The following is a 26,120-nucleotide window of genomic DNA, read 5'->3' on the forward strand; positions in this document are numbered from 1 at the left end:
GTTGTTGCGGTTGACAGGGAGGGCAGTAATTCTCCTGGAAACATTCTCCCATGATCAAGTAGTTTCTCTAATCATCAGCAGGCTAAGTTATGAATAAAACATGGTCATTCGTACTGTGGCTGGAGAGAGTCACTTATTAGCCTTGTATTGGTTGTCGAATTTTTGGTTTTAAGGTTTTTTTCCCAAATAAATAATTACTATTGTTTTCTTCACTCTTCAGAGTAAGACAAATGGATTTTAACATTTTTGAGGTTAGCAAGCATCCTTGGCAAATGAATATGGAACCAAAGAATCCTGCCCTGTGGAGGGAACTGCATTTTCTGTAAAGGTCAAGTTATTGTGAGCTTGGCTTTTTGCTGCAGCAGCTCCTTTCAAGAATTGAGATAAATTTGCAGCTTGGATTTTGAAAGAGCCTGCAACCGTGTCCCTGGGGCATTTCATAGGAGCTGTACATGTGTGTTACAGAATTCAAGGCAATCTTTTGTGTTCTGTTAATTGCCTTCACTGAAAATGAAGAATCTGTGTACAGCTCAATGGGCAACATCTACCAGGAGGGATGCCACTGCCTTCCCTGTATCCTGCAGATACACACACTGTCTTGAGGCACATTTGCAGCAGAGAGAAGTGGATTGGCAAATGTCACAATGCAAAGAAGTCCAAAAACCAGTAACTAAATGGATTACTATTTTAAAAAAGTAACAGGCTTTGTTACTGAAAATTTTACATAACATAACATTAAGGCCTGTTTTTTCAGAATATTGTAGAAAAGCTGTGAATTTTAAGATGGGATATTATAAGATAACCATTTTATTTATTGTTTCCTGAAAAGGTATTAGTATCCTGGTTTGCTCTTCTTTTTTTTTTCATATTGAAAGACTGAGAGAAAAGTAGAAAAAGTAGAAAAGCTAATCTCTCTCCAAACTGATGCTCTTTATTTTAAAAAGCTGCAGTGATAACCAAGATGTGCCTGTCTGTGGGTTAAGGAACCCCACAGTCATCTTGAAACCTGAACTGAAGGTGGGAAAAGTAGACTCTGCGTAAGAAGTCATGTTTAGTTTTAATTAAGTCTGCCAGTGAGACTTGATGATGTCAGGCTAGGGAACAAGTATCTCTGTGCATGTCTTTTGGAAGTCATGCCACAGCAAATGTCTCTATGTAAATGTCAATTCATTAAGGTTGTGCCGATATCTTCAGTGTTGGACTCACCAGCTCAGATTAAAACTAGTTCTCAGTTATCAAATGCAAGGCTGTGATGAAAAATATGTTCAAATAGACAGACTTGTCCTCTGGGCTGTCACTATTCTGAGGAAGGCCACCCCATCTGTATGCAGAGCTAGAGGGATGTGCCTCGGACATTACAGCTAACAGGTTCCTGTCCCATGTAACCACATGGCTCCTGAAAATAGCCCAATTCTTTTATTCCTTTTATTTTACACTAGAAGTAGCATATTGGAAAACAGTCTCTGACACCAACAAGTAACAGAAGTCTTGAATAAACTTAGATTTGTGGTGAAGATGGAGATAAGGAAAGAAGGTATTTCTCAACAATTTTTGAGAAAGTGTATAAAAAGAAGTCCCTTGCACCTGCAGAAACATGCCATGTATGAGCACACTTACATTTCAGACATTCACCAGGTGGTGTGATTACTGCAGTGAGACTTTTTATTTCAGAATGTGTTCAGTGTATTTAGATATTGCTCTTTGCTTAGGAAAGTGAAACTGAAGTACATTGAAAAAAATTAGCTTTGTCTTTTCTGTAGTGCCTGATGGTGATACCACACATGAGCTGTATTTAGAAAAAATCTATCTTTAAGTGGTGATACCATCGTTGTTGGAACATATGTCCTCTATTGATGTGTTTTCTAACACTGGAGTGACTTCGTGGCACTATTTCTGTGTTGTGATTTTAAAACTTTTTTTTTCATTTCAAGCTGTGCCATTGCTGTTTCATCATGACTGACCATGCATACCATTGTGTTGGTCTTGAAGTGTAATCAGATTTTCACCAAGTGCCTAAAAGATGGCTGGTTGGGAAAACTAGAGGAATATGATGATTTCCTATCATGATTATCATAGGGTAACATCTCCATAGCTTCTGCAATCAGGTTTTTGTGACTTTAGGTTATTTAAAAACAATTTACGAAGAACTCAGTACTTTGAAGGGGATTCTTCTTTTCTCTATCAGTACTAGTACTTTAGCTAAATGAAAAAACAGTGATAGAAGATAGTGAAAATTGGTTTTAGACTATTTGAAGACTTCTAAAGGAAAGAAAAATCTATATTTGTTTCTTAAAAAAAACAATATATATGGGTATGTTCTGACAAGATTGTGGACAGATCTTTTGTGTAGTGCTCTTGTGTCTGAGCTACAGCCTCCTGGCAAACATAGGTTATAGCACAGTCACAGTCACACACTTTTAAAAAAGAATCCTTTTTGGTCCAAATGCCCGACTTTATGCCCACTGGGCATTTCAAGTGAAAATACTGAGCAAAGATGCAAAAGCATTAAAGAAATTAGCAAACTTTCTAAAGCCACCTACTAAAGGTGAGTGAACTACAGAAGAAAAATTTATCTAAGGATTCACAAGGCTTAGTCATGGAGATGAGTGATACCAGGAGAAGTAAATTTTTATGCTGTCATACCTACTTTCAATCTGGTATTTATGCTAATAACACTTTTTTTATTATGCTAATAAAGCTTTGCTATATGATTGATGTATTTCTTTTAATGACATCTAAAATTTTCCTCCTCCTTTTGGAGTCTTTGTTAAATATAAGGAAACATTGGAAACCCTCAGTTTCCTTCACCCTGCCCAACCTTACTATTATTTGCATGAGTGCATTCAGTGAGGAGGGTAACGCTCAGAAATCAGGTCACTACAGCTGATGCATTAAAAAGACGTAGCTCAGATAGAAACACAGGATACAGGAATCTGTAGTACTGTAGGATGCAAGGATAGAAATACTCAACAAAGTTCATTGCTTGCTATTCCAGGATTCTGAAGGAGTGGAAATCATGCTAGGAGTCTGTGCAAGTGGACTCTTGATATATCGAGACAGACTCAGAATAAATAGATTTGCCTGGCCAAAGGTTTTGAAAATTTCCTACAAGAGGAACAACTTCTACATCAAAATCCGACCAGGGGAGGTAAGGGCATCCTGGTTCTCTTAAGTGGATGAGCCTCTTGAGAAAACATATGTTTTTACTGATTTGTTGATTTGTTTTGTCTTATAAGCTTTTAACACTCCTCTCCATTTATATTTCCTAATTTATGCTGATTTTCCTAGGAAGGGTTAGGTACACACTTTCTTTAAGATGCCGGTAAAAAACAACTTTGGTGTTTTTCTGTTTACATCCATGAACTAATGTAAGGAATAAATATGGCCATCTGCACATAAAAAGCTCATCCATATCATGAATACTTTCGGCATTTAAGTAGCATATTGCTTATTCATGGAGAGCTTGTTATCCTCCCTCATGCTGTACATGCAACTGGCATTTATCTCAGCCACTAAGAGATGCAGACAGGCCATACCAACCTTTATAAACATATCAGACCAGTATATTTGCAGCATTTTGGGTAACTGCACACATTAGCCCTCCCAGGCCCGCAGGAGCTCCTGTTCTGGCTCTGGGGAAGGGGATGTGAAACCTCGTACAGTGAGTGCCCTCTCGTGGCTCAGCCGGATGCAAAGCAAATACCGACCTCAAGGGCTGAGCATTCGCTCTCCCAGAAATCATGGATATCATGGAAGGGTTTGGGTTGGAAGGGACCTTAATGATCATCTAGTCCCAACCCCCCCACCGTGGGCATGGATGCCATCCACTAGACCAGGTTGTCCTAAGCTCTGTCCAACCTGGCCTATAAGATGATAACTCTTGAGAAATTCAGGGTCATCACAGGCGAAGGAGGATTTCTCTTTTAAATGCTGGTACAATAATTGGCCTGTGATAGATGAAATCCCCATATCCATTTAGAGTGTGGAGCTGTACAGCAGGACAGAAATCACTTAGATGAGGACTGGCATTTCTGCCTTAATGCAGCCAGTGTCTCTGGGACTGACTTCATAATTGATCTGGGAAACTTGCTGGGGCTCCCTACCCCTGAGCCTGAGTCTTTTTTAGAGTCTTAAACCAAAATCCACAAACCTACATCTCCTGCCTGTCAGCAGACACAGTTTTATTAACCAAATTTCTAGCCTTGAATTTGATTTTAGGAACCCAAACAAATTCCCAATGCCTGCACTGAAGCTCTGCACCACGGCTACCCTGTTGAGCTCTGCTGGTCTTGGTATACAGTATCCTGTGACCAGGCCATAGTTCCATGTGTAAAATAGTTCCATAGTTCCATAATCAATGCAGCCTCTGTCCAAATTACATTTGATGATAATGTGATTCACTAACTCACGTCATCTTTATTATTTTGTTATTTCCTGCCTTATTTCCCTGTCAGCTTCCATAGGGATCCAGACTTCCTTGCAAGTGCCTTTCTGTCTACCTTTCCCCCATCACAGCAACTCTGTTTTACCTACTCAGCTATCTGCATGTAGCCACCAACATGTTACAGCAGATATAGCTGGCACAGCTTCTGCATCTGAAATATATAAATTTGCAGTACAATCTAAAGAGGTCTGTTTTTATCTATGGACAACTCTTTTCAATTACCTGTCTTGCCTCATCCTCCTCAGATGAATTAATTCTAACCAATGTGATTTACTAACAGTAGTACTTTCTCTGTAAATATCCTTAATCTAAGGCTGTGTGAGACCAAATCAATCCCTAAGGACTATTGCTCACCTCCAGCTATTACTAGGCTTCCCACTGTAGTTATAACTAGTGAAATTAAATCAACAGGATAAAACACTTGAATGATGTTTTCTCAGAAGTCTCCCAAGTCTTAACTGAACTCTTTGTTACTATAGGGTACAAAACATCACTGTCACCATAAGAAATCTCTTGCTCATTACTAGTGTTTCCCCCCAGAAATGATCCTCAAAGGTTGCCATAGATTATCATTTACAGCTTCTTTCCCAGAATTCTTTCTGTAGAATATGGATATATGTGGTTATGTACATGAGCATATACATTTGCCCTTGCAATGAGGTGATACAGATGGAGGAAATGGAGATAAACCTGTGTACACTGTCTAAAAATAGATGCACAGCATCAAAAACATACTTATTCTTTTTTCCTACCTAGTTTGAGCAGTTTGAAAGCACTATTGGGTTTAAGTTGCCAAATCATCGTGCTGCAAAGCGCTTATGGAAAGTGTGTGTTGAACACCATACATTTTTCAGGTATGTGGATTTCTTTTCCTAAAGGTGTGATGTAAAATGCGACAGAAAATACCGATTTTGTCAGCAGAGACTAAGCCCTTCAAATCAAATTTTCTTTTTGATCATGAGGTACCTCTGAGCAGATAAAGGAACATACTTGCTTTTTCAAAATTTGAGATGTTGCACCCAAATTATTCATACTATTTCAGATACATAGTGCTTAAAATCACCATATGGTCCTAATTAATCACTTTGCTTTATCTGTGCCACGATATTATCAGCTGCTATAATTAAAGAGATGAAGGACTCTGCTGCATTACTGCATATAAGCTTGCATAGAGAGAGCAACTTATATGGGAGATTGTGGGGGATGTGGGAAAGAGTTTAAAAAAGAAGATTTTTTTTTTAAATTATATATGAAAGTACAGACAGTAGTAGGTCATGGGTTTTTTTGGTCACCCAGAATACACAACCCATAGGTGTAAGTTTTGGATTACTAAGGAGTTTTGCAGCTATTTTTTTGACTTCTAGGAAGATTGGAGAAAAATGTGGAATAGTGAAATAAGTGCTGTAATTAGTTTGTGTTAAGAACATCACTAAACAGATACTTAAAAAAGGAAACCCAAAAGGGTGAAATTTTCAACAGTTTGAAAGGATGTCCAGTGCTTAAGAACCCCCTCTGGGGAATGTTTGGGAGTACTGAAGAATTTCCCTCCTTTCTTAAAACCGTTGGTTCAGGCTGTCTGTACATTCATATGAAATGCAATCTTAGCAGCAAAAGATCCAAAGAGAAATGAGTGTGCATTTTTGGGGTATTTTCTGATTTTTAATGAAAAATAAATGTCTGAAGCCTAGACTCCATAGCAGGAGAATGACTTCTTCAGCCAGCTGCCATGTCCAAATTACCGAGGGTGGGAGAGCTCTAACCTGAAAAATGTCTACACCCCTGTGAATGAATACTGCCTGTCATTCACTGGAAATCAGTTCTGGCCTTGTCCTCAGCATAACATCACCATGTTAAATTTTAAGAATACATCTGCATTTCAGCCCAGTCGGGCCTCTGGTACAAGGAACACCTTTTCAGTTTTGGTAATCAGAAAATAGTAAATTTCATTTTCAAGCATGTAGGAACTGAGTGATTCTTGCCCATTTGGAAGAATTCAGATCTTCAAATGCTTTAGCTAAGTGATTTTGTCATGCTGTATGAGGGGCATCCTTTGATTCCCTTTTAGCCACAGACCGCTGAGGCACAGGTTATGATGGAGAGCGATACCCAGCAGTCGTCTTCTCTCCTCTGCAGAAACTGATCTGTGGGCTGATTTTGGAGGAGGGGGAATAACAGGTGCACTTCTTGGTGTGTTTTAGGCTCCTGCTGCCAGAAGCACCTCCAAAGAAGTTCCTCACGTTGGGCTCCAAGTTTCGCTACAGCGGCCGGACGCAGGCGCAGACAAGAAGAGCCAGCGCTCTCATAGACCGCCCTGCCCCTTACTTTGAGCGCTCCTCCAGTAAACGTTACACCATGTCTCGCAGCTTGGATGGGGGTAAGGGCCTCTCAACTGACCTTATCAAACATTATCATCACAGTGGTCACTGCTTTAGATTAGGTGTGAAGCTCATCGTCTCCTCTCCTTGATATTTGGCTGAGTAGAGGCTGTGAGTACCTGCATGTTTGCTGCAGGGGTAGAGGAGGAGGATGCAGAGAAATTCTGTGCTGAATGCACCTCTGTGGTCCTTACAAAGTGTTTGGCTGGAAGATGTCCTTTGGAGCCCACTCTCCACAGAGCCTCTGTCCTTGGCCTCATATCTGCTTCCCTGATTTGGGGAAGGATGGGATGGACTTGCCTGCCCAAGAATGTCAGGCTTTAACACTTTTTCAGAGTTTGCATGAGTGACTGTTTGGATTTTGGTTGAATCTGAGATTTTCTTGTGTGTAGGTTTTTCACTTAAGTTATTACAATCCAGAATTTTTTTTCCCCTTGAGTAATAACACTTGATTCCAATTACCTCATATCCTACTCCAATGAGCACTAAGAGAATTTTTTCATACATTATTTTCGAAGGTATGAAATGGAGAGTAACATACATAGGTTAATAGTACATCCTTCCTCTCTTTATCCTTGCTTGATGGAGGTCATGGTTCTGCTGCTGACTTTGTTTAAATCAGTGTGTAGTTCAGAGTATCGGCTACTTCCATCAGCTGTTACTGTTGTCAGCTGTTGAGTAAAAAGAGGCTCTAGTTGTGTACTTTATTTTTGTAGGAAAAAAAGACTGAGACTAAACTCAGATTCATTACAGATTTAAAAAAAAGGTGAAATTCTCTTGCAGAATATCACAAATTGCAATGACTATAGTTGGTGGTGGGGATGGGGAGAAGCTTTGATTTAAAAGTACGTGTGACAAGCCTTTTTCTCTCCCTCTAAAGGTGCTGCTTGTCATTGATTATTTTGGAATATTCTAATTCTGATGTGCTTCTTTCTCGTTACCAAGCAACTGGTGACCTGATTGCTGTGCATGTGTTTCAAAGCAGAAATTATCCTTCTGCATTATTTTGTTTGTAACATTTAAATAAGATGTCTCCCTCTACTCCCTTTGCTTTCTCCTGCCTCCTAAACTTAATCCCAAGAGACAAGATACCTGAGACACTTTACCCAGCATTTGTTAGACTCTGCAAGTTGTTAATTTGCCTAAGTGCAAATAGGGGAAAGAGGTTTTTTAAATCAATGCTTATGATCTCATCACTAGCATTGTTACTATAATGCAGATGAGTCTGTAACATTCTGCATTGTGCTTACATTGTGATCAGACTCTGTCATTTGTTACAGATGCAAGTGAGTTTATAAATTTGAATAATCCTATTGGTTTAGAAATTATTTACTCAATAGTCAAGATCAGGGTCTGGGCATATGTTACAGTTTTGATTACATTCTGTCCATAAAGGTACTATTGCTTTCAAAATAACTTTTATATATTTAAATCTGATTAATTACTGAGCACTTGCATCCTAAAATATTCTGGTTGGGTCTGCTGAACTGAATGTCATCACATCACAGAATTTTTTAGGATAATGAGCTCACCTAAGTGGCAGACTTTAGTACTCAATAATACAAGGATCACAATTCTTTTTTCTCAGGTATTATGCCTGTGCTATATCAATACTGTCATTTTGTGTAATGCAGCACGTTACTAAATTTGCATTTGAGCTGCATTTTTATATTCTGACAGATTTAAAAAAAAAAAATCTCTTCCACCCCCATGGCTGATGTCATAGCTGGTTCTCCTTATGTTTCTTGCCTGATAACTGTGGCAATGCATTGCTTTTTTTTTATGTGTGTTTTACTACAGTGCTAATTTTAACAGCTTGCTAACATTTAACAACTGTGTAATGCACACATTAGTTACAGTAATGTGTGTATACACATCCATAATATATGTATATGCATATAAAAGCTATGAGCTTCAAGTAAACAGTTTATTTAAATGTATGCACATGCTTCTGGTTTCCTGAAACATGACATAGTTGTGTTTTCAGTGTTATCTCAAATGTTTTTCTAAACCAGCTTTTTTAATTTTATGCAGCTTCTCAGCAAAAGCTATTTCAGATTTTCCCTCTTTAAATATTTGCTTTTAGCATCAGTGAATGAAAACCATGAAATGTACATGAAGGATTCTGTGTCTGCTGCAGAGGTTGGTACTGGCCAGTACGCCACAACAAAGGGCATCTCTCAGACCAACTTGATAACCACTGTGACTCCAGAGAAAAAGACAGAAGAGGACAAAGATGATGAAGAGGGCAAAAAGAAGAGAGCAGAGGAAGTCACCCCGATTTCAGCAATACGCCATGACACCAAGGTAGAATTTTCTGGGTTTTGTATTAAACAAGGCTGCCTTGAGAGTGCTTGGAGAAACACAGAATTTTTAGGGAAGGGGGAGAAAGAGGAAATAAAACTGGTTCTGTGAAAGGAAATATACTATGTGTATATACATGTCTTGGATCAGTGTTTTTGTAGTCCTTTCAGTTTTCATATGATATTGTAAAGTTTAGTTCCTGCCTTGGACTTTTTTTTGAAATATGTTTAACAGTCAGAATGATGTTTTTCACACAGCATTCAGCAGCTCTTTAGGAAATGCCCGGAAGTAGCCTGGCGGTGCATGTTTGTTCTTCTGGTTTTCGGTCATATTTTGACTTTAGTATGGCCATCCTGGCTTTTTATTTTGGCAACAAAATAGTTCTGTATTCTTGTATGTAGCTCTGTGCTTTAAACTATTCCTCTTATACTTCTTATAACACTGTTTCCTTGCATGAATTTCAGTGGGCATTTTTTCTCTATTAACTTCTGGATATGAATCTGGTATTATAAGCAATTTTTTTTTCTGGCTTACAAAAGCATTTGCTTCCCTTGTTTGAAGTTTCTGTTGAAAAAAGCATTTTTTATTGATGGTTCTCTTATCAATTGTTAAATTTGAGTCATCCCTCATTAACTTCAATCCCAGCACCACCACCACTCAGAGGACAGAGGACACACATACACACATGGTTGTGCATAATATCTACTGAGATATTAAAACAGGGTAAACCAAACAGAAGGATGGAAAAAATAGTAAATAGAGATTGACAGTGAGTGAAGAGGAATACGGTAGAGTAGCATTTAGAAAGTGTACTGTGGAATGCACTTGTGGAATGCACTTGCTAAACAAGTAAGGTTTGCCCTCATCTTTTAGGAAGAAAAACCTTGAGATATATATATATTTATATCCACAGAACTGTCAAGTGTATGCAAATGTTAAACCTGTATTTATCATATAAGGCCACAATGAGCTACATAGCAAAAGGATCAAGTCCTCAAAAAGAGTTGCGGTTAAGGTACTGAAAACCAGAAACAAATTGAGTTACTGAAAATTGCGAATGAGAAAGATTTTCTTTTGAAAGTCTGTGCTGTATTTAAAAGCATAATCTCTACAAAATTTAAATCTCTGTATTTAAAAGATAATCTCTACAAAATTTAACTGGGGTCTTTATGAAACTCCGTTAGTTTCCACGTGGAGAAAGAATGATGAAAATCAAATATGTAGAAAACATTCAAAAGAAGCTAGTTCTGTTATAAGTGTTTGTTAATTTAAGTCAATGGAGGGATCAGTTGTATTTTGAAGATCATCTAGCTATTCCTTATATATGGATAGAAATACTCAGAGATATTTTAGGAGACTAATTTGATGGAACTTATATATATGCACAAATGATTGATTTTTACCCCCACTCAAGAGATGAGTTCTTTTTAAACCATCATAAATAGAGTTTCAGTTGTGTAATCCTACAGAGATCTCAGTCCTGCTTCGACATGGACCTGTTAACAGTTTAGTCTGTCATCATAAAGAGAATGTCTCAAGAAATACAAGCTCAAAATCAAATCCCTTCTAAGGGCATATAAATGTTTTAGGTATGTTTTCCATTAAGACATTTTGCCTTTGTTTTATCCATGTGTATTGAAGTACAGAAGTTATTCTAAATATTAACACTGTAGAGATGTCAGCAAGTGAATAGTCTGAATTAGAAAAGAACACATTTACTTTGGATTTTTGTCTTTACAGTAAAGAGAAGTTGTATTTGTGTGTGTATTTAGCTCACACAAAAACCTGTGAGTCCATGAGCATTAAGTTTTGACTTGATCTTACTACATTAAACCCATAAAGATATTTGTAAGTGGTTTGAAGCTAGGCTTGGTTCTGATTGCTTAGTTTGGGAATACAGATTCCTTGAATTGATAAATTGCTAGAGAAGAGAGAAAGGGAAATATGAAACAGGAAGAAAAGGGGTTCTTCCATGTAATTACTTGGCATTCCTACCATTAATATACCTGGTAGAGTTCAGGCTTAGTAGCAATCTGTGTCTAAAACTTGGATCTGCTTTTGGCTCCAGTTCAATACCAGCTTGAACTGGAGGCAGATACTGTTGTGGCTTTTATGTAATTTTGCTTTTGGGAGCCTAGAGTGAAAGTGAAATGGCTGTTATAGCTCCCTGGGGAGATGTAGTATGGATGCAGCAGCTTAGGCACTTAGGGTTTGGTCATGGATCCAGTGGGCCACTTCAGCTACGTGCACTTGGGGGATTTTGGCCAAAACATCTCTGATCCATCAGCGTTGTGGCAGATGTGTTGTACTGGGTATACATTTTGGTGATGACAGTGGTTTTTGTCCTTCTAAAGAGCAGTGGTTTCTGCTTGCATGGAGCATGTGAAATGACAGTCACCACTTCCACTGAATCACCTCCCTCCTCCTACCAGTTTTTTGACCTCAAATGACCTGAAAGGCCAGTTGAATGCCCTACAAGTGGCATATCGAAGCAAATCCTGCTTGTTGGTAGCCAGTATTCTTGGCATTGTGGTAAAACTTGTAGGAACAGCATCAGGGGCACTTTTGCCTCTTCACCATGGGTAAAGGGTTATATTTTGGTTATGGGAAAATGTGGCTGTGTGGGGCAAAGACCTCTCTCTAGCCAGCCCCCCCTTCAGATCCCCAGTGAGAGATTATGGGATCAGCTGAGCCTCAAGTCTCAGCTCCCTTCTTTCAATGTACGGCTGAAGAGATGGCAGCATGGAGGGGCTGGCAGGGTGCATGGCTGGGAGGGGCTGAGCCCCCAGCACTGCCTGCTTGGGCTCACAGTGAGCAGAGGTGAGGGCAGGGCTCTGGGGATGCCCAGCAGGGGCCAGTGGTGGGAGCTGTGCTGAGGAACCAGCTGCTGGGATATCTGTTGAGCAGTTTTTTTTTTCCATCAGGTGCATTGATGAATGGATTTCTGCTCCCCCCACCAAACAACGTGTTTTAATTTGGTTTATGGCCTAGATTTTTTTAAAAATACTGCAATTGAGGACTTGGAGCTTTACTTATTACTGCTGAGGTTGTCCAAGGCATAGATGGGAAGCATTTGGCCCCCACCAAGTCTCCTCCTGACTGCAAGAATGCTGTCACAAGTAGTGCTGGTATTAGAAATATGTTTCCTTCTTTGTTGCTCTCCATATACTTCTTGTTTGAAAGCTTTATTATCAGAAACCAATCTTGCAGTAAGTGGAAATTGGCAACACCTGAAACTCCCCATGTGGCCATGGAGGCTTTTATGTAAATCCTGTGCTGCAGAGGACTAGACAAATGTTGAATCAAGAAGTTGCCTTTTGTAAGCTGGAAGCGTGATTCACTAATACCTGTGGTGTGTGGCGTGGGAACATGCACCGTTCAATTCAGTGGAAAGCTGTGGTGTTAAAATACTGTTTATAATTTTAAATATATAATATATATTATTTATCATCACGGAAGAAAATTAACTAATTACAGTTTTCTTTTTGTCCTTTTGCTTTTGCGCCTTGTTTGCTGCCCTTTCTCTGTCACCAGCCATCTTTGCTTGGCACTGACTCCCACCACTCTTCACCATCCTCTCAGCCTGGCCCCCATGTATCTTCAGCAAAGCTTCGCAGGAGATGCAAGGAGAGCACTCGGACAAAGTCCTTAGGCTGTGAGGCCCCCAAAGAGAGTGCTCCAAAACACAGCGAGTCGGAGCCAGACTCTGACAGAAAGGGGCGAGTTTGCTCCGCCGAGCAAGACGTGGCTTTTGGCTACAAGCAAAAAGCCGGCAAAGGCGGAACACTGTTTTCCTTCTCCTTGCAACTTCCAGAGTCATTTCCTTCCCTCCTGGATGATGATGGCTACCTGTCGCTCCCTAACCTCTCTGAAACCAACCTCCTGCCTGCCAGTGTGCAGCACTACCTCCCCATCCGCTCCCCCTCCCTCGTGCCTTGCTTCCTCTTCATTTTTTTCTTTCTGCTCTCTGCCTCTTTCTCAGTGCCATACGCCCTCACTCTCTCCTTTCCTCTGGCTATGTGCCTCTGCTACCTGGAGCCCAAGGCGGCCTCCTTGAGTGCCTCACTTGCCAATGACCTGAGTGACAGTTCAGAGGAAGAGGTGTGTACCTCGGCATCGAACACACTCTTTTTCGTGTTCAGTGCTTCAGTCCTAACCAGTGTTAGATTGCTGCAATAGTGGTCCTACTTTCAGAGCCTCATTTCTGTCTGTGCTGATATGTTAGAAGGGATTTTTTTTTGGTTTGGGGGTTGTTGTTTTTTGTTTTAGTTTTTATTTTTTTTTCTTCTTTTTTATTTTTTTCTCATGCTGGGAGTACAGCTCGGAGCCCAGGGTTAGGCACAACACTGTGTAGAAGAGTCTTGGCTTGAACTGTGTCAGTTGGTTCAACGTGACTTGCACTACATGACAAGACCTTTTTCTTCCCTCTATCAGTTTAGAATAGTTTTAGGGTTAGGATAGTTATCTAAATAGGGGGTATTAAGTATATTTCTGCATAATTACTGAACATCCAAATATATGAATATGTGTCTACATTTATGTATATGACTAGCTGCCTAACAATGATGAGCACCCTCACCAACTTCAGTATGTTCAAAGTCCAGATAGACTCAGCTTTTTGCAAAAGGCTATCAGCTGTAGCTGAACCCCAGAAAAGACTTTCTGGTCCAGCAAAACCTGGATCTCGATTTTCAGCCTTGATCCCATCTCTGCTACAGATTGAATTGTTTTCCCATGGTTAAATCCAACTTATCAGCGAGGGGTCAGATTGGGACAGCTGTTCTGCAGCTGTTGCAGGAGCATGCCACGTGGGCTGCCTTGACATTTGCAGTGTTAGATTAGTACTGCCAAAACTGATGCCTTAAGCCACCAGGGTCATCACGGGCAGATGAACCAGCTGCAGCAGGAGTCTGCAGTGGTTCTGGGTACTGTGGATGTGATGGTAAATCCAGAAATAGGAAAGGAATCTGCTTAAGTAACAGAGAAACTGGCATCTCAGTTTTTGCTGGAGCCTGATTATTCTCTGTTGAAGAGTAAAATAATGAGTTCAGGTTTTCCTTGATTTTCTGTTTTCTTCTTCAACTTCAGATACAAAAGTACAGTTTTGCTTTGTATATAAAGAAAAAAGCCCAGATCAGATGGTAACAGACCAGCTGGCCATGTAAAAAGCCACCTTGGCCACTTGTTGATAGTCCATTGCAGTAGCTCTCTTCAATAACCAACTTGAACATTGTCATCTGCTGCTGTTGGTTTTGTGAGACTTGGTGCAGGATTTACTTTCCTTTTTATGGAAAGCCAAAAGTCACATCAATTTGTCTTGTAAAAACATTGTCTTTAAATGCTTTTGGCTCTGTGATGCCTTACAACTAAAAAATAATGTATGATTTCTGATAAAAGGCGTCCAAAATGCTACTGTCTTATTTCTTGTCCTTATTTTGAGACAGCATTTAGGTCTCAATTTGCATTAGCTCTGCACTTGGATTAATCTAATAGCAGTAACAGCATTAATATATTTCCAGCTCTAGAGGCAATAATGAGGCAGTGTTTATGTAATACATTAGTCTGTTCCTCTTTCAGAAATGAGTGCTTCTTTTTGTTAGCAAAGTTAGGAAGTATTGAGCATAAAAACATCTAAAATAGGCTTTTTAGTATCGCTCTTTTATGAGGGTGATTACTCTGGCAGTGCTTCCTGGCAGACAACACAGACTTGTGCCTAATCCACGGGGTATTTCTTGTTCAAAATATTGCATGAAAGTGAATATGTTTTAAACTCGGGCATGTCTGCATTACATTGGCAAAACAAATCACAGCAATTACGATCGCAAGGTAGGAGAGGTGCAGCCACAGCACGTCAGGAGAAGCTGCCTCTGTCCTGCTCCAGCCCTCGCCTGCCTGCCAACCCCACCTCAGCTGTACCTCAGCCCATCTTGGAGCTGAGCCTGGCCTTCCTTACTCTTCACTCCAGAGGAGACCTGCCTTACTCAGCCTTAACTCACCATTCCCTGCTCTGTGATAACCCCAGATCTTTATTTCAAGTAACTCAGTAATGCTGACTTTGACTCCATGGCTGTTGATTGGCTGATTAGCAGATATGTATGTTGCAATAAAGCAAGCTTTATGCTTTATTTAGGATTTCATTCCACTCGTGGTAAAAGAAATAGGAATGTTTCCCGCCCCCCACAGTTCTCAAAAGATTGCACAGAGAGATGCAGAAGACTACAGCCAGTATCCTGAACCAATACCTTATATTGTTGAGCTTGTATCTGGAGTTAGTCCATGCAGTCAAAGACAGAATCTCACTCCTTGGAATTCACTAGCTTCTGTGTTTTTACCTTAGCAGCTAATTTTCTATTGACTTCACATTCTTAAAATGAACCCTATATGCCAGACTTGTGTTACAGTGCCTTGACACGATTTTTAATTCTTTTTAAATGCCTAGATGCATTAATGCCTCTTTGTTTCTTTTTATTTTTGTAAACAGGAGTGACAATGCATACTTTTTTTCTATTGCCATATCTTTACAATTGCCTATAACGTTATAAAGACATGAGATCCTTTGTTAATAAAGAAACAATTTTCTAGCACTTTAGTGAAAGCAATTGGACCAGCCTAATAGACTGCTTTGACATTACACTTCCATTTAAAAATAAATGTGGTCTGTCTCAAGAGTGGTCATGACTTGAAAAATTTCATCCCACTTCCATTCATGCACTTAGCAAGTAGTGCAAAATGCTTGTTTATTCTTCTCTCTGTCACACAAACAATACAAGCTCTTCAAAGAATAAAAAACAAGGGTATGAAAACAAATCAAAACATTGTCATTTGAAACAATGGAGTTGTCAGAAAATGACCAAAAAATTGAGGAAATTCAAAGCTGAGACTGATACTCCATCCACCAGTAGGTTGTTCTTTTGTTCTTGTTCATATTGATGGGATTGGAGGATGATGTGTGTTGTCTTGGCTTTAAATTGCCTGCTGGGGTTACTATCTACGGACCACAGAAAATCGCTAATGGAAACCAGAGTTTTCACTGCTACCAAAACAACTTGGATGTGCCAGTCTGGGGCAGTAGGGTGCACTTTACTTACTAGTTTTCCATATGCTTACCTGACATCAGAGTAGTTTTTTGAGCTCTCTTCTCAGTCTGTAGTAACCTCCACTCCCTTCTCTCTTAATCTTGACACTTGTGTTCTCCACTAAAACGTTCTTCATGCAAAGCAGGGATAGATCAGTCTGTTCAATGCTGTGCTTTGTTTCATTTTTATCACTCATACCTAGTAAGTGTTTGGGGGGTGGGGGGAGTTACTTTTGTTTTTCTCCTGCTTTCATCCATACTCTTAAATGGAATGAGAAGTATTTTTTTCTTCCTTTAATGGCAGTTTTCTTTCTTTTTACTATCATTAACAATTATCAGCTGCTCTTTATTGGAACCGAGTGGGATCTGAGCCTTACCATTACTCCACAGACAGTAGATGGGCTGGGGGTAGGGTTATTTGAACTCCTTGGTAATGCAGACAGCCTCATGGTGTATAAATGTGGAGACAAGAATAACCTCTGTACAAATGAGGGGCTGAAAGTCAGATGACTGTTAAAGTAGCTTTTTTGTTGTTGTTGTTTTTTTAAATTATCTTTTTCCCCTCCAGATAAAAATTTAACCACTACTTATATTGGCTAGAACAAAAAATTAGTTCAATAATTTTCTGTAAAATTCATTATGGGAGGAAAAGTTCAATTAGAAAATATTAGTCTCTTTTTTCCCCTTTTTTTTTAAGCTATCTGGTTTTCTTAAGGAAAAAAAAAAATCTGCTATTCAAATAACAGTTTTCCAGTAATGCTTTGTTTGGCTTATAAATTTGTTCCAGTAAAGCCATATACTGTGTACAGTACGCCTCGAGTCTTCCTCTGAGTCTGTTCTGTTTACTAATATAGCATTTTTATTTTGCTTCTTTGACATGTGCGTTGTTTGAAAAGCAATGCTAATGCAGTTCACAGGGATGTTGAGTTTAACAGTTCCCCGCGTGAGCCGCGTGTACTGATGAGCTGGGTTTATTCTTTATTCCTGCCTTCCTCTCGGGACCCGGGTACTTGTCTAACCCAATAGACTGACAGTGAGCAGACGGATACTGCGGCTGATGGTGAGACCACTGCCACCGAGGTTTGTACAGTCGCCATCACCCAGCTATGGCAGGGGAGAGCGTTTGGCCTTGTCTCTTCCCGACCCTGGGGGCTAGACCACATGTCTGCTACGGCAGCTCAGGGTCCCTCCCTGCGCGCGTGTGCATGTGCGTGCCTGCAAGCGGGACAGCTTTGCCAGGAGAGCCGAGTTTCCGGTGTTCCCTGTGGGCTCCTCTTATTCCTGAGTTTGGTTTGGAAGCTGCAAGGCCTCTGCGTTGTGTGGCTGGGGGGGCAGTGGCAGTGTCACCCGTGCCAGTGCTGCCCACCCGGAGGGTTCTGCTAGCCAGATTGTGCCCTGGGGGTTTTTGTTTGCTTGTTTGCTCTTAGACTCTGAAGCCTGAGTGGGAGAGTGGGGAAAAGACAATGAAAAGCTGTTTTCAAATTTACTGAATATTCTCACATTTTAAATATCTAAGTCTTTTCTTTAATGTAATTTCACATACGGCCTTCGTATGTAATCTTCACATATGGCCACTACTAGTCCAGGTATTCTTTTCAGAGGAGAAATGTAAAATGTTTATATTTTCCTTACACTAAGAAACCTCATGTCCACAACATGGTACATAGACTGTGCAGGCAAATTCAACCTTATGTTGAATTTTATTATATGCACTGAAGTGCATATAATGCTTTCATAATTAATATGATTGCAGCTGCAAACATGAGCTGAATTTCATCTGACATCTGCTAGAAGACAGAGTCTTACCACAAACACTACTCTAGGTTTTCAGGAGGATCTCATTAATATTTGAGACTGTTAAAATTATCTTCAAGGAAAAATTTTCTGTATGACACGTCAGGACAATTCAGCCTTGGCTGTAAATAGAATAAATTTGAATGGAGTTGTAAAGTAATCAACAGATTTTCCCATGAGTCATTTGTCTAATTAGGACTATATGGAAAATTAACAATAAAATAGCAGCATGGGCATTAAAAGAATTCAAACAGTTCAACAACATAAAGTCTGTTGAGATGAGTCAGAAGTACAAAATGTTTTGAAGTGCTTCTTCCACTCATAGGCCTTGAGCACTATAGAAAGTAAAACAATAATAAAATTGTGACATTTTAAATGTTCAGTTTGTTACTCAAAAATGCATGTTAATATTCCTAGTTGCTATCTTTATTTAGAGGAGAAGATATAGCACATATCAGTTGGATATGGATACCTGATTTTCAAAATGTGTGGTATATCTGCCACCTGAAAATTGCACCCTTGGAAATAGGGCTGCTGGGGCAGTCCTTATGGTGTTGCTTTTGAAAATGTGCACCGAAGTGGATGGGATGTGTGTGCCATTCCACATGATAGGGCCTGAAAGAATATATACAGGCTAAATATAAAATAAAATTACAGAAATACAGAAAGGGACTATGGTTAGGGAAATAGCATTTTAAGCAGATAAAATGTGCATCTTTCTGTAGAAAGTGTTGCAAGTTGTTTGCCCATGGTGAGTTTATGCAAAGCTTTGCTTGTGGCCCAGATTATGTCCTGTGTGTAAATTCTGGGTTTACAGAATTCCAAAGCATTAGCTGTTGCTGTTCCATCCTAGACTAGCTGTGACCTTGGTGAGAAGGTGCATCTGCTGCTCCATAAATAGAAATTTATGAATGTGGAGTGTAGCAATATTTGTAAAAGGAAGATGTTTACCGCCCCTTTGATAACAAAACACGAATTTGAGAAGTGGACGTTTGCTCTGAGTTAGGAAAACCGTGCAAAGCCAGTGTGTCTACTCCTTCTCCTTAAACCCTTAATGAGGAGAAAATGGGATTTTAACCTAGTGTGTACCTCTCACCAATGTTCATAAAGCCTTCATTCATGCAAGTGGGTAAGGTGTTGTTTTCCAATCTTTCTCATGCTGGCAGTCGGATCAAGAGGAGGACGGAGATCTAAAGGCACAGGTACAGAAACAAAAGGTCTAGATGTTGCTCAGGTATCAATGTTGGAGGTGTTCGCCTCTTTCAGCATGTTACTGTCGGTTCTCTGTGAAGAAATGTGTAGAAACAGCATTTTGTATCCTTTCAATACTGTGTCCCTTACTTTTCCCTTTCTTTTTCACTTCTTTCAGAATAGTCTGATTAAGCGAATACAGGGTGAAAATGTGTATGTCAAACATAGTAATCTTATGTTAGAGGTTGGTATTGGTATATACCAGTGCATGTACGTACATGTGTGTTAGTTTTAGTGGTAAACTGTGGATCTGCACTATGATGCATGAACTGTGTACTCCCACCTGCTAATAGATTATTTTTTTCTCTCAGATTATGATGACTCCTCTAACTTGTACTATCAGTATCGATATATGCGTGTGCCTCTATGTGTGTGCCTCCACGCGCATATGTATGTTTGTTTGGAGCCTCTTTATCAGGTGCAAATTATAGTGATATGGATAGGCTCTTTAAGAGTGTATTTAGACTCACTTGTACGAGATATGCTATGCTGTTCTCTTTCAAAATGCCACATTTTCACAGAGTGTTGTGTTGGTGCTGTGCTCCCCGGCTCCCTGAGCTGTTACTTCCCTCTATACTAACCAAGTTGTGTGTTTTGGCTCTAAAGTGTGGTTGGCTTAGGATGTATCACAAACTGCTCTATTCTTTTAAAACTGTCTAGGATCTAGACAAAACCCAGGAAGATCTGATGAAACATCAGACCAATATAAGCGAGTTGAAACGCACCTTCTTGGAAACCTCCACAGAAACGACTGTGTCTAATGAGTGGGAGAAGAGGCTTTCCACATCTCCCGTTCGGCTTGCAGCAAGGCAGGAGGATGCTCCTATGATTGAACCACTAGTGCCTGAAGAGGTCAGCGTGAGCTGAAAGGCTTCATTATGTATTTGTCTATGCAATTTTACTTATAGCAGCTCTCACTAGATTAGAGGCCGTAGTTAGGGGCCAATCCCTGCTTGCAGGCCCTCCCTTTTCTCAGGACGCAGGCTCTAGCAGCAAAGATGGGAGGAAGAGCAGATACCATAAATGTATACATATATAAATATATGTATATATAGAGAATTAAATTCACTGGAAGCCATGTGGCAGAACTGGGTCTCTCTGAGACCCAACGCCTGTGCAAAATACAGGCGTTGTTGCAGGTTCAGTGAGCTTGAGGAAGTCCAGCCATGCATAAAGAAACCATGAAAGTGATGGAGAGGAAATTTAAACAATGGTGACTGGATGGGAGAAGTGGTGTAGTGAGACAGGTGGGAGCTATGGTGCCAAGCTTGAAAGAAAAATACAGAACAAAGGGCAGAACTCTCAGTCTCTGAAAACAGGGAAGTAATAATGACAATAATTAGACCTTCTTGGCCAGTTCCATATGGAACCTGATGGTTGCTGCAGTCTGCTGGATACTGTCTTTGAAGACCCAATGCAGATTGCTAAGTATCTCCATTTTCCTGCAGTGTGTGTGTGTGAAAAAATCTTGCTCACTGTGCACTCTTGAAGCGCTTGTGAGAAACTTGCCAGTTTAAAAGCTGGTGTTTACTTGATCTGTAGGTGGATAAGGACATGTAGGGGTAGCAAGGCAACATGTGTTGCAATAAAATACATAGTGTAGTGTCTTGGCTTAAGTCCAGTGGAGCAAAAAGAAATAAGCTTGTGTGGTCTGCCTGAGAGTTATTTTTTTATTCTATTATTAATGGATATCTGGTTTCTGTCTCACAGGAATTATCTTTATGGGTTCCTCTCGGTTTTAGCATTAGAAACCAATAAAAGGTCATGAGATTTTTTCCTGTGCCCACAGCCCTGATATAATGTTCTAGGGAACTCAGTAAAAATTGTCTGGAAAGTGTAAATTGAAGGAGTGTTCTGCTTTCTCACCTCAGAGGTTGGTCTTGCAAACCCATAACTCTGGGGAAGGGCATCCCTGGAGGCATGCAGGTAGCAAGTGTCAGCTTCTCCTCACAGGGAAAGGAACATTGCCAAGGAAAGGGGTCTCACCTCCTCCTCTCCCACATTATAGCTAGTGGCTGATGCTGGCACCAGATGTGCATTACTGTGGCATTCAAATTGGATTAAAATACGTAAAAAGCAGGCTCTGTGCTCAAGTCTTCCCTTTTGAGGGGAGCACAGAGGAGTTTTAGTGTTGCTCCTACTGCCACATTCAGGAATCATAACAGACCCTACTAACAGGATGGTTTGATTGTAGTTAAAAATAAAGTTTTATCATTCTAAGAATTAAAATTGTAAGTACAATGAACAGGATGCATTTATCATAATAAAGATGTAAGGAACTCTTGGAAAGGGTGGCTAGCTGAGCCTGAATCAGAGGATTGCAGGGGAAGCAAACTTAGCACCACCCTGTTTATTTAATATCTTTATTACTTTAGGAATGTAATAAACAGTTTTAATTAAAACATACAAACAGTATTAAAGTATTGCACAGCTATGTAGGCTTCACCCTGATGAAACACATCTGAATTTAACCATTCATTTGGAAAGGAAAAGGGTAAGAATTATACATGCATCTAAGTAATACATCTGTTTCACAGAACCTCATCCAAATGAAGGTATTTCTGTGGAAAATTAAGAGCAGACTTGAGCTATCAGAGCCTAACTCTGAAATGACTTTTGCCGTAGATAGCACCTGGCCATTCCTTTGGTCCCAGTAAGTGAGATGGTTTCAGTTCACATGTCCTGATGAGAGGGGATTTTTTCAGAAAAAAGCTGGAGCCATCCATAGGTCAAAATCAGCATCTTGATGTCTACTAAGAAATGCAGAGGAAGTCAAGATAGTGTAGTGCCTTCTGCTAATCAAAGAAGTTACACCTTATCCACTTTAAAAATATGTTCAGTGCTGTTACCTGTAGCTCCTTCTTATAATAAAACAAGAACAGAGGAGAAAAGATGTCTTTTCAAAATATGATCTTCAAGCACATGGCACCTGAGTGTTTGGTCAGTTTAACTTTAAGCCACTGGTCGCTGCTTGGTTTCTTAGAACAGATGGGGAAATAATTTGGTTTTCCTTAGTAATGAAAATTATAGTTTTAAATATCTTCCATGATACATCTACAGCCAGATAGCTGTAGAACATGAAAGCCATTATATTGACAAAGTCCTTCACAATGTCTAATCTGACCTGAATTGGATGAAACCAACACTTTAGGAATAAAGGAGTTGTGCATCTGCTTGCAGTCAGGGAGTTGAACCATTTGTCCCTTTCTATTTTCATATTTCTCTTTAAATTTCTGTCTTTCCTCTTGAGTATATGTACCCTTTTATCATGCCAGCTATAGGACTTCCATTGGCGTGTCTATTGAGTATAGTATTTACTGAAGTCACTAGAAAGGGTTTGGCAAGAAACCCATTTTGCTCTGCAGGGGCTTATGGCCAAATGACAACAGTGGCCAGCCCACAAGGTGGGCTCAAAAGCCTTGGGAAATTGAGTCTTGCCTACATTTAACATTTTCCCAGTTGTCCAAGATAGAGATACTCTTATTATTCCCATAGCACTGGGAAAGCGCTGATGGGATAAAAGTGAGGAGATTCCAGTACAGGATAATAGAACAGCAGTTAGCTCCCTCTGTAGGAAAAGTGCTTCTAAGAATTCTAATACCAGCAGAGAAAAAGAGAGAGCTGAAATCATGGCTGGGCACACCTTCTGCCTGCTTCAGCAGAGAGGGCTGCAAACTCAGGAGAGAGCCTTGCCCAGAGTGAAGGTGCAGGGGCCTGTTCTGGGCTATTGGTGGAAGCTGTGTGAGCTGGCATCAGCCCCAGTTAAATAAATCATGTGACATGAAGCAAACACAGTGCATCCACACCTGGGTCTTACTCAGTTTGGTGGGTTTTGTGCTACACTTGTGCATACCATTTGTATACTCATGTCTCCTCTCCATAGAGAGACACTGATTTCACTTCTCATTGGAAACCTCTATGCTGCAAAATGATTCTCTTTAGTTCTGTTTCCTAATTTTCCATGAGATTAATAATTTGTAGAGAAATATGAGCTACTGTGAAGTATAGTATATATACCCTCCATTTACTAAAATCATTTATTCCCCTGACATTAGACCAAAGAAGAAACAGAAAAATCAGAAAAACTCATAATTTTGCAGAAGGGAGGTACTACATTCCTTGAAATGCAGGTAAAAACAAACAATACTTCATTGAAATGCAGTCAGAAAGGATGGCGATGATTTATTATTTTATTATCTTTTTTCATTTCCAAGCCCTCCCTTTTCATATTTTTTTATTGTTATTATTTAATAAGTTCCAGGCAGAGATATAATCTGGAGACCAAATTCTGAGGAATGGGTCCTTTCCAGAGCTTATGGCTTCCTAATGGAGACTGATTTCTTTGCCAGTTAGAAATCTACTTGCACGGTGCAGTTTGGATGTTGTTTGCAGTTTGCATGCATTTCCAGCATAAACCTCACTGAGAACGTTACGGGGAATGAGGCACTTCTGTCACGAGAATGCATTTCCTTTATATTGTCAACTGAATTTAGATTATGTTGAGTGATGGTGAACTTTATATTTTTATTGGTTTTTCTATTAGCCAAGTGTGATAGAGAAGAAGCTGCAGGAAGGAGAATCTGCTGGCACTTTGGTTACTTCTCATCAAATCATTATCCAGAAAAGTATCCCATCATCCCTAGAGGTTATTTTTAACTCATTTGATTTTAAACTACATCATTTGCTTAGTTAAATACAGAAGTTACAGTCTTAAAGTCAAATAACTGGATGCTGATTGCATAGTCAAAGCAAATCACATAGCACATTTGCATGAGGAGGAAAAAAGATGCTGCAATTAAGTTTCATTCAGAATTTTTAGTAGTATGCTTAGTTTATACAGTTTGCTGTGTTGTGCTTCTCCATTTAAACAATCCTGAAGGGCGTTGATGTTCTAATGAAAACAAGGAAATTCAGTGCAGGCTACATACAGAAGAGTGCTATTCTAAAACGTCATTAACAGCATGTTTGTAACAACTAGGGTACAGTTGAATGAGCTTATTTGCCCTATTTTTGTAATTTGTTTTTGACTGTAGCTTTGTTAACCACTGCAATATGTGATTTTTAACCCCAAGTTGATTCCAATCACCACTATAATTACGTGCTGACATGCTATTTTGCTTCAAACAAATACAGAAATAGTGTGGCAAAAGTAATATTTTTGGGTCCATGTTATATGGACCTCTGAAGAGAGAGAATATGCAAAGAAATCATATTTTTCCTAAGGTGATTCTGTTTATTTGCTTGATAACTGCTCTAAGAGGTACAATGCTAGAAGTTATTATATGCTTTCAGAAGAAGCAACATGATTTCTTAAAAGTCTTCATAATTTAGTTCTCCTGAAGTACAGATAAACCTGCAGATATTCTAATTTAGCTTTTATATCTCAAATATAGGGCACTGAGGATTGGGTTATTATAGACAAAATACCCTCTGAGGTAGTTGATGGTGAATCGGAAAAAAATCTGGCATACAAAGTAGTGACTGTGAGCAGTAAAACTGCCTTTGCACCTGAGATATTAAAATCCAGTACCGTTCTAATGCAGAGCTTTGAGGACTTGGAAAGTGAAATACAATCCAATGAGGAGAATAAGCAGAAAATGTTCACCCTAGGAAAGTCCTATGATACCGTATCTGGGAAAATTGTAACCATGACAAGTAAAGCTAAAGAGGTCGAGAAAACAGTACAGCCTTCAGGAGAAACTTTGCAAAAACTGGAAAGGGAAGTTCAAGAATCTGTGAAAATCGTTCCAATAGTGGCCAAGTATGAAGTCCTCAAGCCTGTCACTGATGAGAAAGCCAGGCGGGGATCTGATGTGCAGAGCACAAGAAGAAAGCTGTCTGACTCTCTGACACCCATAAAGGAAGCAGAATCCCTATTGCAGAGTCCTGAAGAGGAGAGTTTGAAAAAGACACTAAGGATGGACCAGGATTTGCAGTTACTTGGTACACTGGAAAGCTTACAGCTTGGCAAAGCAGAAAAGCATCTTGGCGGAGAAGGTGTAAAAGCAGGGGCGTTTGCCCGGACAGATAAGAGCCTGTCTGAGTGGAGATATTCCAGAGAACAGCCATTTACCATTGCTACTGCTCACTATGTTACTGAGTCGTCTGCATCAAGAGTAGTGGTAACAAGTGGCTTTGACTTCACGCCACGATTTAAAGATAAAAGCATGACTTCTTTTAGGCAATCCCTTCACACCACCCTAGCTTTGAGTTCTCTTGCTGCCTGGCTTTATGTTGACAGCAGCCAACCCGGCTTATTTTTTTTCTCTCATACTTTGAATCCGTCTCACAGTCTGAAGCAGGCATTATATAAGGCTTTCAACCTTTCTGGTTTATGTACTGAAATTCAGTATTGCTGCTGTGGCTTGTTAATAAAAGGAAAAAAAAAAGGTTTGCTTGAACCAGCAAAATGCCAATGCTAACAACTACGCTTTGTAACTATTGCTTACTACAGCCATTATGAATTCGCTCTGATTTATTTTCCCATTCTTTTCCTGTTTCCAACCTCTCCGTGCCCCTGCAACCTTCTCTCCTTTTCCTCCTTCTCTGCCTCTGGTTTTGGCAATTAATATGTCTGTGCATATGGGTCTGCCTTTTTTCTGTGTATGACTCTACATTTCTTTGTCTATTTAGACTAAACAGTCCACCAGTGAAAAAGCCTTGGATGGTTCAGATATCTTCACTTTAATAGAGTCCGCCAGAAAACCAACTGAGTTCATAGGAGGGGTTACTTCTACTTCCCATACCTGGGCTCAGGTGGCTGCTTGATTCCCTCCATTGATGTCATAACCATGCACCAATTACTTTTGCTTTTCTCTTATTTTATGGTTTTTTTGCACAATATGGAACTGTACAACTAATGCATGTATTCATGTGT

General features: G+C 39.8%; 2 protein-coding genes across 25 annotated transcripts in view; both read left to right on the forward strand.

Moving 5' to 3' along the window:
* The window catches only part of EPB41L3 (erythrocyte membrane protein band 4.1 like 3), a 97,160-nt gene that overhangs the window by 63,206 nt on the left and 7,834 nt on the right, over positions 1-26,120 (forward strand). For 4 of the 24 annotated variants that reach the window (XM_077184359.1, XM_077184378.1, XM_077184364.1 and 1 more), the window contains exons 9-20: positions 2,996-3,148; positions 5,201-5,298; positions 6,643-6,818; positions 8,906-9,126; positions 12,658-13,224; positions 17,225-17,278; positions 19,159-19,194; positions 19,362-19,427; positions 19,904-20,095; positions 23,299-23,373; positions 23,787-23,888; positions 25,877-25,999. In XM_077184359.1, coding sequence (XP_077040474.1) covers positions 2,996-3,148; positions 5,201-5,298; positions 6,643-6,818; positions 8,906-9,126; positions 12,658-13,224; positions 17,225-17,278; positions 19,159-19,194; positions 19,362-19,427; positions 19,904-20,095; positions 23,299-23,373; positions 23,787-23,888; positions 25,877-25,999 — 1,863 coding nt within the window. The remainder of the gene's footprint in view (positions 1-2,995; positions 3,149-5,200; positions 5,299-6,642; positions 6,819-8,905; positions 9,127-12,657; positions 13,225-17,224; positions 17,279-19,158; positions 19,195-19,361; positions 19,428-19,903; positions 20,096-23,298; positions 23,374-23,786; positions 23,889-25,876; positions 26,000-26,120) is intronic. The other 20 variants (XM_077184389.1, XM_077184393.1, XM_077184384.1 and 17 more) reach the window with 20 other exon arrangements.
* On the forward strand, positions 24,205-25,870 carry LOC143695683 (uncharacterized). Its single transcript, XM_077190423.1, has 2 exons — positions 24,205-24,222; positions 24,637-25,870. The coding sequence occupies exons 1-2, from the start codon at positions 24,205-24,207 to the stop codon at positions 25,663-25,665; spliced, it is 1,047 nt and encodes a 348-aa protein (XP_077046538.1). The 3' UTR covers positions 25,666-25,870.

This window comes from Agelaius phoeniceus, chromosome 1 (genome assembly GCF_051311805.1).
Source record: "Agelaius phoeniceus isolate bAgePho1 chromosome 1, bAgePho1.hap1, whole genome shotgun sequence".
NCBI lineage: Eukaryota > Metazoa > Chordata > Aves > Passeriformes > Icteridae > Agelaius > Agelaius phoeniceus.